Raw genomic sequence first — 11,621 nt, 5'->3', positions numbered from 1 at the left:
TTAATTTAAGTTTATCAAAAAGAGATTGACTAATTAAATCGGATTGACTCCGAATCTAGCAAAGCGGTACATTCCACCCAATTTTTATCTTTGTTTTCTATTAAAACAGTAGCCGTTGATAACAAAATTTGATTAGAATTAATTGACGTAAAAATATGCGATACATTTCGATTTAAAACAAAGCTTTCCGATTCGGGATTATCAAATTCATTCGAATCATTTCCCTTTAAAACACCGCCCGCCGTTCGATACTCGGAATTGTGCCTGGCCACTCGATTCTCCAAAACTTCGTGGTTCCTGGGATTGCTGCCGAGGCGATGTTTCAATAGTGCGCCGTCGATTGTCGGTGTTGCCGGAATTTACGTTAAATCTATTTCGTTGATTTTCATTTCGATTAAAATTATGTTGATTTGAATTTTGATTTTGCCTGTTAAGAGAATCATTATTGTCGATATGTAAAGCTGTATTATGCTTTCGATTACATTTTTTGCATCCACTAGAAAAACAATTTTGTTTATGATGGTCGGGTCTTAGACAGTTAGAACAGGGTTTGTGTTTATTTATTTCGTTATATTTTTCTGATATAGTTAAGTTTGCAAATTGTGGGCAACGAAAAATGTAATGTGGTTCATTACATATTACACAAGAAGACGTTTTGATTAAAATGGGTGTATGATTTTGGTTCTGTATGAATGTGTCCGATTACTTTTTTAAAGGTTTGCGATTGTAAAGGTTTTAAATGTTGATTTTGATTTATATAATTTAAATTTTTATTGTTTTGATTATTAGCCTGAACCGCTTCTAAAGTAAAACACTTTCTCGTTAAAAAATCTATTAATTCGTTTAAAGTCGGTAAATATTGATCGTTAAGTTTGCCTTCCCATTCCCGTTTAGTTCTTTCATCTAATCTTTGTAAACTGATAGGTATTAACAAGGCATCCCAGTATTGGACTGGCAATTGTAACTTTTTTAAAGCAGTTAAATGCTGATGAACCAAATCAAGTAATTTTCTCAAACAAACAGACGATTCTTTATTAATTGAAGGCAAATTGAACAAAAGAGTATTAATATGCACGTTTATTATGGCTCTTCGATTTTCATACCGTTTTCTTAATAATTCAACAGCAATTGTATAATTATTTGCGGTTAAATCTAAATTTTTCAATCAAACTCAAAGCACTTTCTTGACAACACGATTTTAAATACATCAACTTTTTAATTTCGCTTATATCCGATCTGTCGTCAACAGTCGCTTTGAATTGATCCCAAAAACTATACCACTTTTCACATTTTCCATAAAACTTAGGAAGTCCCAAATCTGGCAAAGTCGCGATTATATTAGTAGGCTGCTGTGGATAGGGATACGCTTGCAATATGGGAGTGGCTACGGTTTCTTGACAAGTTACGATCAAACGTTTTGCTTTCGATATTTTAGAGTAAAATTTCGTTTCCGTGTCTAACCTAAATATTTTTTCTTCGGGAATTAAAAATTCCAAACGAGTTTGTATTTTGTCAAAATCTGAAAAGTCTTCTTCAATGCTTTTTAAACGAGATTCGATTTGAAACTTATCGATATCTTCTACATCTTGTCCCAATATAATTTCTAAAAATTTTGAAAACCTTTCTAATCTCTCCGATATTACCGATCTTGCGTGTAAGTCTTCCGATTTTTCATCATTCTGATCCGCGGAACTAACATCCAATTGATGTCTATTTTTTCGTGGCATTTTGTTTTATAGAAATAAATAATGTTTAAATTAATATTATTTTATATTAGTGCAAAGGACCAATAAAACAGGTTCCGAAAGTAAAACTCGGATACATAAATTAAACATAGAGCTTATTTTCAAAAGTAATAAAAAGGCATAACTTAAGTACCCTAAGAGACCCTTTCGAGAAAAAGAATAAAGAAAAATTAGATTGATGTGGGTTTATATTTTTCAGTCTTAAGCAGATACGTGTTGAATACAGCTGTAATAGAGATATACTTGCGTTTAATTGGAATTCCCATAACCTATTTTTATTCACTATTAAAAATTTAATAAATAAATTGGCAATTTTATCCTTTTAACAAGGTACGATACAAGTTTTTTTTTTTTTAAGAAAATGTCGATATAATAAAATAAATGTCGATACTAAATACCTACCTCTGGGATGGCATCAGCAAATTTTATGTCGATTAAACGATTTCGATTTATCTACGTTTTATTAAATATCGATACGCGATTCTCGATATACATACGTTATGTCGATATACAAATGGATGTAAAATTCTATAGGTTTCGATTTTTCTATATAATAATTACAAAACGACCAAGAACACCTTTTTTGTTTCGATTAAAAATGTATACACTTGCATACCTACGTGAAAATGCGATTTAAAAAATTAACGGTAAATGTAAAACACATGCATAATATCGATATGTATCTTCATCAAACAAAGGACATGCTTAAACTCTAAATTTAGACACTGTAAACGTTATTTCTTTATTTAATTTCAATTTCCCTAGCCTCAACGAATAAATTGAAACGGGCTTACCCAACGATTATGTCCTATCTGCAGCAATGTTCTCTAGTTCGGATTTTTCCATAGGCTTCTTCGTTCGACATCCGCTCGATTGGACCAAAATATTGTTGTGATTTGCGGTAATTTGAAGGACCAGTCAAACACTTAGCTTGACAAAACAAATGAATATATTCGATGTAAATAAACTGTACAAAGAACATCGGCCTTAGATATAACTAATTACTTAATACTGGGTAATAGAAATAAACGTAAAATTAAAAGGTAATTTAAAATATATGCGTATGCGCCGGTGTCTTGAGTCGTTCTCTCTCACACTTTCTTTCTTCGGACCTCGCTTCCCACCAACCCCTCCCGCTCCCGGATTGGGTGTCGTCACAAGTAAAAAAGCGAGGTTGTCGGCTTGTAATGTCTTTCCAAGTTGGAACACCCTTCGTTCTGCTCGGATCCTGTTATAACCCGGTGTTTTCGTAATCTAGGTGACCCAAATAAGACGCTGGTATACTTAGTTTGATTTCGAAAAAAATCAATTTTTGGTGGAAAAATTCGATACGGGGGGGTATACCCGAAAAATGAAAAAACCCAAATTTTGAAAGTCGATATCTCGGCTTCTATAGGAGCTATCGGGAAAATTCCAACGGGTTTATCTTAGTTTCGTTATTCTGAATCCAACGAGACTATCCGCAAGGCCGTAGCTTTTACGACAGCCGAGATATGGCATTTTTGATGCCCATTTTTGGCCTCAAAAACAGACGTCGTAAGCGACTTTTTCAGGATTTTCAAAGTGCTCTCATTCCCTTAGTTCTGCTCGGATCCTGTTATAACCCGGTGTTTTCGTAATCTAGGTGACCCAAATAAGACGCTGGTATACTTAGTTTGATTTCGAAAAAAATCCATTTTTGGTGAAAAAATTCGATACGGGGGGGTATACGCGAAAAATGAAAAAACCCAAATTTTGAAGGTCGATATCTCGGCTTCTATGGGAGCTATCGGGAAAATTCCAACGGTTTTTTCTTAGTTTCGCTATTCTGAATCCAACGAGACCATCCGCAAGATCGTAGCTTTTATGATAGCCGAGATATGGCATTTTTGATGCCCATTTTTGGCCTCAAAAACGGACGTCGAAAACGACTTTTTCAGGATTTTCAAAGTGCTCTCATTCCCTTAGTTCTGCTCGGATCCTGTTATAACTCGGTGTTTTCGTAATCCAGGTGATCCAAATAAGACGCTGGTATACTTAGTTTGATTTCGAAAAAAATCAATTTTTGGTGAAAAAATTCGATACGGGGGGGTATACGCGAAAAATGAAAAAAACCCAAATTTTGAAGGTCGATATCTCGGCTTCTATGGGAGCTATCGGGAAAATTCCAACGGTTTTTTCTTAGTTTCGCTATTCTGAATCCAACGAGACCATCCGCAAGATCGTAGCTTTTATGATAGCCGAGATATGGCATTTTTGTTGCCCATTTTTGGCCTCAAAAACGGACGTCGAAAACGACTTTTTCAGGATTTTCAAAGTGCTCTCATTCCCTTAGTTCTGCTCGGAACCTGCTATAACTCGGTGTTTTCGTAATCTAGGTGACCCAAATAAGACGCTGATATACTTAGTTTGATTTCGAAAAAAATAAATTTTTGGTCAAAAAATTCGATACGGGGGGGGGTATACTCGAAAAATGAAAAAACCCAAACTTTGAAGGTCGATATCTCGGCTTCTATGGGAGCTACCTGGAAAATTCCAACGGGCTTATCTTAGTTTCGTCATTCTGAATCCAACGAAACCATCCGCAAGGTCGTAGCTTTTACGATAGCCGAGATATGGCATTTTTGATGCCCATTTTTGGCCTCAAAAACGGACGTCGAAAACGACTTTTTCAGGATTTTCAAAGTGCTCTCATTCCTTTAGTTCTACTCGGATCCTGTTATAACCCGGTGATGTCGTAATCTAGGTGATCCAAATAAGACGCTGGTATACTTAGTTTGATTTCGAAAAAAATCAATTTTTGGTGAAAAAATTCGATACGGGGGGGTATACGCGAAAAATGAAAAAACCCAAACTTTGAAGGTCGCTAGCTCGGCTTCTATGGGAGCTATCGGGAAAATTCCAACGGTTTTTTCTTAGTTTCGCTATTCTGAATCCAACGAGACCATCCGCAAGGTCGTAGCTTTTACGGTAGCCCAGATATGGCATTTTTGATGCCCATTTTTGGCCTCAAAAACGGACGTCGAAAACGACTTTTTCAGGATTTTCAAAGTGCTCTCATTCCTTAGTTCTGCTCGGATCCTGTTATAACCCGGTGTTTTCGTAATCTAGGTGATCCAAAAAAGACGCTGGTATACTTAGTTTGATTTTGAAAAAAATCAATTTTTGGTGAAAAAATTCGATACGGGGGGGGTATACGCGAAAAATGAAAAAAACCCTAATTTTGAAGGTCGAGATCTCGGCTTCTTTGGGAACTATCGGGAAAATTCCAACGGTTTTATCTTAGTTTCGTCATTCTGAATCCAACGAGATCATCCGCAAGGTCGTAGCTTTTACGACAGCCGAGATATGGCATTTTTGATGCCCATTTCAGGATTTTTAAAGTGCTCTCATTCCCTTAGTTCTGCTCGGATCCTGTTATAACCCGGTGTTTTCGTAATCTAGGTGACCCAAATAAGACGCTGGTATACTTAGTTTGATTTCAAAAAAAATCAATTTTTGGTGAAAAAATTCGATACGGGGGGGTATACCGGAAAAATGAAAAAACCCTAACTTTGAAGGTCGATATCTCGGCTTTTATGGGAGCTATCTGGAAAATTCCAACGGGTTTATCTTAGTTTCGTCATTCTGAATCCAACGAGACCATCCGCATGCTTCATCCGCAATAAAGACCAATGGCATTTTAATATTTGCTTTCGGCAAATTTTGTTCTTTAGGTATTTGTAATTCATTTTTAACCATTAGGCTGTAGATAGATGAATATTGGAAGGAACCTCCATCACTTTGACGCCCATATGCGCCAACGTCTATTATTGTTGGCCTATAATTTGCGTCACAGAAAGCTTGCAAAACAATATAAAAAATTTCTTTTAATTGACATACATACATGGCCCTCATAACATTGGAAATATTCTATTGCTTCATAAATCCGTCACTAATTTTTCGAAAATCTTCTTTTTTTGGTGCAGCTAGTAGATTCGGTTGTAAAGTACTCCAAAGAATCTACAGAACTTCTTTCACTATTTTTTCCGATTGTTGCGGCCCTCATACGAAATTGAAAAGAGAGACTTTCAAAAAACTCTCCTGTTGCCAAATGTCTAAAAAAATAAAATTAATAAAATAAAATTACTGAAGTAGTACAAGAATAATTACTTCATAATAATAAAAACTATATTAAAATATTTTAAATTCACTAAAAAATCTTTTTATTGATATAAATGATTAATATTCAAGTCATATATTTGTCTAACAATGATAAAAGGAAGTGTTTTTTTTTTTCGTAAAAGAAGTGCACGCGAAGTAAAAACGTTTGCGAGACTATTTCAGAAAAGAACTGAGGAAAATTCCTACTGCTCGATCTGGAGATGCTGGAGATATCAAGGATCAATCATCTTAGCCCTATTTTAAAAATTTGTATTTTCTGTCTCTAAGGACCAATTTACACCGAGACAGACGGGAAGCAATCTAACTGAAGATTATGTTGCAGAAACTCGCCTGAAGAAAGATTCGCCTGAAGAAATTAATACCGAAATTTCTAATGTGAATGCAATGAACATTCAGCAGACATGGATTTACATCTTGATATACCTTTAACATCTGCTTCAGAAAATGTACAAGATTTTTTCGCCAAAAGACGCAGAACTTTATTGAACCCTCCTGCAATAAGAAGTCAGAGATATTCAAAACGTAAGAACCAGGTAGATGCCTGTGTATATCTATCGAACAACAGAAATTAACTTACTTGAATAATAAGACAAATCAAGAATCCGTTAAAGAAACTGAAGATGATCACTTATCATTTTTCAAAAGCCTTTTGCCTTATGTTAGGAAAATTTCAGAAAGTAGTATCTTAACTTTTCGTAATGAAGTTTAAGGATTAGAGCAACATTTTGCTTTTCTTTATCCAAGCCGCCAGTTACAAGGTCTGAACTATAACAATCAAACCAATCGTGACCAGGTACCAATGATCTTTAATATCCCACTTCCGGAATTCGATATTAAATAGAAACTGACAAACAGGCAAAGTAAATTAATATTAAGTTTACAGTGACCTTTTTTACTTTCAGGTTTGCAGTATATTTTTTCAACAGAATGAAATCTTTATTTTCCTTAGCGTCACAAGTTTCTCTTCTGTGCTAATAGGTTGACGCACAAAATTCGTCCATGTCAACTTAATATGATGTGAAATTGTCTCTAGAATATAGTTAAGTGTAGTAATATCCATTCTAAGATATTCAAAAAAGCGTCTAGGATGTTTTTTTAGTTCTGGAAATAGAGTATAGTACCGTCCCAACTGGTTTCTTCTACTGTCAATTGGATGGACACTATATTCTCTGTTATAGCCCATAGCAAGTAGAATACCCAAAGCTGCACCACCAAAAAGAATTTCACCCTAACTATCTGAGCTCATATTGTTTACTGATTAAATGTTTGAATTCAAAATTAGATCGCTTTTTTGAACAAACCCCTGATTTCATTGTAAAGGCAACTTGTGTTTTACACAATACTATAATAGACAAAGAAGGTCACGAAAAACAGTTGACGAAAGTAATAGATTTTGAGAATCTACGGTTTGGAAGGCAACGCCAAAATTTTAGGGGACGTGTAATACAAAGAGCTATTTTTATTAGGGATACGTTTAAGGAGTTTCAATATATGAGTTGTAATGAGAAGAATTTAGAATTCCAGATGATTTTGTTAACTCTTAACCTTTAATTATTATAAGGTAATTATACATTTATATCAAAATGCGAACTTTCAATTGTAAATTTATAACACTTGTTGATTTTGTATAAGTAGTAAGCAATACAATTATTTTTGAAAAAGCGATTTTCTGAATCCATCTCTAGAGGGGGGTGATCTCGCATAAAAATAAGACAAAAAGTTCCTCATAACATGGGTCCGCAAACGCTTAATTTCTGAGATACAGGGTATTAAAAGTGAAAAATGCCATATTTTGATTGGACTCAAAACGGTTCTAATTTTAGCGATATGCAGGAAGCCACTGAACTTTTCAACCATTTTTTTATTGAATCTGTAAACAAAATTGTAAATTATAGGAATTTAGCCTTAACAAATAAATCGCCAAAAACAATAAATAATAAAATAATTTTAAATTCATTATTTTTATGTTCGTATGATGAAAATGAAATACGTGAAATTATCTTATCTATCACTAACAAACACTCGGCTGGTGATGATGGAATTCCCTGCTCTCTTATTAAACACGTCCTTGAATTTTTGGTGACACCGATTACATATCTTGCTAATCTGTCATTTCAGGAGCGGTCATTTCCATCAGCTCTGAAGAACTCTCTTGTTGTCCCTATCCATAAAGGAGGTGATAAGCATCTGATATCCAATTATCGAAGAATTTCACTCTTATCGGTGTTTTCGAAAGTTTTTGAAAAATGTTTCTCTAAACGTTTGGAGTCTTTTCTACTCAAAGAAAATTTTTTTAGTAATTATCAGTTTGGTTCCAGGACGGGTCGCTCTACACAGGATGCAATTTTGTCCCTATATTCATATGTTTTGGCTAATTTGGAATTAAACAATAAATGTGTAAGCCTATTTTTTGACTTAAAAAGGGCGTTTGATGTAACAGTATGCGTGGTGTTGCCCATAAATGGATTAAATCCTACCTGACCGGTAGATATTAAAAAACGATATTAAAGAATGGAAATGTTTCAGTTGCGTCTGAGTTCCTACTAGTTGTTAGTGGTGTCCCACAGAGTAGCATTTTGGGGCCACTGTTATTTGTTATATTTTTTGATAGCATCTTGGACGAATTTCCTGGCAACCATATAGCTGCGTTTGCATATGATGTTGTTATATCAACGTCGAGTGGTGACTTAGAAGAACTATCTAGAGGTTCAACCGGGGTAGTTGACCGAATGATAAGTATCAGTAGCAGGAACAGCCTAGTGCTTAATGAGTCAAAAACTGAAATGATATTTTTTAGTCTTACCGATTTGAATAAAAGCTTGCTTGTTAAAATGCACAACAAAACCATAGAACAAAATAAGGTTGTCAAGTACTTAGGAATATTAATCAGTGAACACCTTAGTTGGTCTTATCATGTAGATATGGTTTTAAAGAAATTATCAATTTATGCATATGTCATCTGGCAGTTACGTAATAAAATCGATATTGGCCTGATACTTCTTTATTACTATTGTTATGTCCAGTCATGTTTGTCATATGACATAATGTGTTGAGGTAACTGTCCTAGAAGTGGTGAGGTTCTTACGGCCCAGGAAAAAATAATTAGAAGTATTTTATTTAAGCCTTATACATTTTCTTGTAGAACACTCTTTCCAGACTTGAAAATTATGCCATTTCCTTGCCTATTTATTTTCAACTCGGTCATGCATATAAAGCGTAACTTGTCTGATTATTCTTTGTCTAGAGGTACCCACTATGAACTCAGGGTTAACTTAAATTTGGATTTTCCCAAACATAAATTAACCAAAGTGGCAAACAGCCCAGTAGTTTTACCGATTAAATTATACAATAATCTTCCCATTGAAATAAAAAAAAATTGAGAAGGTTATAATTTCGAAGCTCCATTAAAAAGAATTTTAATTAAAAATTCCTTTTATACGGTAACAGAATATTTAAATTGCAGCGTCTCATCCTTACTCCCATAATTCGTATTTGTTTGTTTGTTAAAAGCTGTAGTTTTCCTATATTCTTAGTCTTTAGTTAATTGTAGAATTTTTATTGTTTTTTCTTAAGGCCTTTTTAAAAGTTGTATGTTTTGGTCTTATAATTTAATTTTTTGACATTATCCGATACTTATTTTTATGAGTCTATGGAAATAAATATTTGAGTATTGAGTATTGAGTAATACTATTGAAGATTGCAGTAAAAAGGCACCAAGATCTTAAGCGTCACTTAAATCGCGGTAGGCATCGGATCTGGATGCATGCAGCAACTCTTTACTATATTTTCTTCCATTTGAAACTGTATAATAAATCTTAAATCGCCGCCTGAAGCGCACCTTGGCGCGAAGCTCGAAGCCTCAGTATGTTTTTACCCTTAAAGACGCTTATAGGCGCTTACTCGCTTTACTTTTTTGTGTTCTCTGATTTAAACGTCATTTTGCTTGACATTGACATATTTATCCTTGAAAGGTATTGATTTTTCCAAACAAAAACAAAAAAGCAACTTAAAATTATCCACTTAATTTCTTTAAATTTCTTTAGTTTACCAAAGTAAAACCCAATAGATATGGATGAATGCAAGCCATCCACGTCCGAAAGTGTCGAGTCTCTTCAAAAGGAGGCTGAAGCTCTTAAGAAACGACTCGAAGAAGAGCGACAAAAATTAAATGATGTTACTTGTAGGAATTATTATTTTTTGTGGAAAACTAAAATGCATAAATTTTTTTATTTTAGTGGAGCAAGTAGCTGAAAGACTCGATTGCATTAGCTGTCCTAACATAAAACCCAGGCGTACTTTAAAAGGGCATCAAGCCAAAGTTTTGTGCTCTGACTGGTCCCCTGACAAAAAACACATAGTTTCTTCCTCACAGGTAATTTTTAATAACATTATCATCTTATAATTAATAGATTCGAGATTGTGGTTTCTTATAGGATGGTAAAATGATTATCTGGGATGCGCATACCACAAATAAAGAGCATGCAGTTACTATGCCAACTACATGGGTTATGGCCTGTGCTTATGCCCCTTCTGGAAATTTTGTGGCTTGCGGGTAAATTACTTGCATTTTTACACGTAGAAATTGCAGTTAGATAACTAGAGATAAAAAGGTAGTAATATGGAATAAACCCAACAAGTTGTACATGGCAACTAGTATTTATTCAATAAAATATGTCTCAATAAATCACTACATTTTAGAAGGGGCTTTTTAAAGAAGGAAGATTCTTACCTTATAGAATATTGGTGAAAAAAATCAAATGTCATTATGGCTTTCTTCTTGCAGTCATTATGAAGTAGAATTACCTGTTAATGCTTCATTCTGTTGTTAAATTTCAAAAGTCTCCCATATTTTTTCTTAAAAAAAGTACTTGATCCTACTTTATTGATTTGATTTAGTTTTTCATATTTATTATTAAATTGAGACATTTTCTGTGACATTTATCTATTCAGTGTGGTAAGTAACTCTGGATCCCTACCAGGGCCATAACCAGGATCATAGCTCAGGGGGTGCTTAGAAGCTTTCCAGGGGTGCTCAATATTTTAGATTAATTATTAAACATAATTTGTATTAAAAGTTTAGCAACTATAGCCAAATTGTACAAAATATATAATATATCTAAGCCTCCAAATCATGAATATCAAAGCCTTCCTCTCATATATGTAGGAACTTTCTTGCATGCAAAATAAACTCCTAGAGTCATTAATTGTGTAAATAAATAGTAATTTTGATTTTGAGTGCTTGAATAAAACTCTGAAATTCTTGGGTTATATAAATCCAAACAGTAAGTACATGTTATAGTTTGATGAATTATATAAAAAAAAATTGTCCTAATAGGTCTTCAGGTGCTCTGCTTAGCTTAGGGTGTGTTCAGCATGCCCTTGTGCTTACCTGGCTACATCCCTGATTCGTACCACATTTATTTTCATTAATATTAAATTATAAACCAGTAGAAACAATTATAAAAAATAAAATTATATGAATATTTTAAAATTTTGGTCTATTTGCATTAGTTATATTATTATTATTGTTAGTTATATTTCCTCAACCCTTTTTTTAAACAATTTGGCAAAATTGCTGATTAAGCTGAAAGATATATAATTGTTGATTAAATCAATTTGACCTTATATATCTATTGGTGAAATTTGACTATTAGAAATCACCTAAGATTAAGAATTGTTTTACTTTAACTTGAACCTCTTCGAAATTACACTCTTCAAAATGTTAAAAATGTC

At 33.8% G+C, this 11,621-nt stretch overlaps 1 protein-coding gene across 1 annotated transcript in view; it reads left to right on the top strand.

The window, feature by feature from the left end:
• The first annotated feature begins 9,849 nt into the window (after positions 1–9,849).
• Positions 9,850–11,621, top strand: part of LOC126736926 (guanine nucleotide-binding protein subunit beta-5) — an 89,577-nt gene continuing 87,805 nt past the window's right edge. Inside the window, exons 1-3 of the mRNA XM_050441569.1 lie at positions 9,850–10,068; positions 10,124–10,260; positions 10,322–10,440. Coding sequence (XP_050297526.1) covers positions 9,957–10,068; positions 10,124–10,260; positions 10,322–10,440 — 368 coding nt within the window. The 5' untranslated portion in view covers positions 9,850–9,956. The remainder of the gene's footprint in view (positions 10,069–10,123; positions 10,261–10,321; positions 10,441–11,621) is intronic.

The sequence above is a fragment of the Anthonomus grandis genome, chromosome 5 (genome assembly GCF_022605725.1).
Source record: "Anthonomus grandis grandis chromosome 5, icAntGran1.3, whole genome shotgun sequence".
Lineage (NCBI taxonomy): Eukaryota > Metazoa > Arthropoda > Insecta > Coleoptera > Curculionidae > Anthonomus > Anthonomus grandis.
The sequence above is the reverse complement of the archived record's forward strand: the minus strand, read 5'-3'. Positions and strand labels throughout refer to the sequence as shown.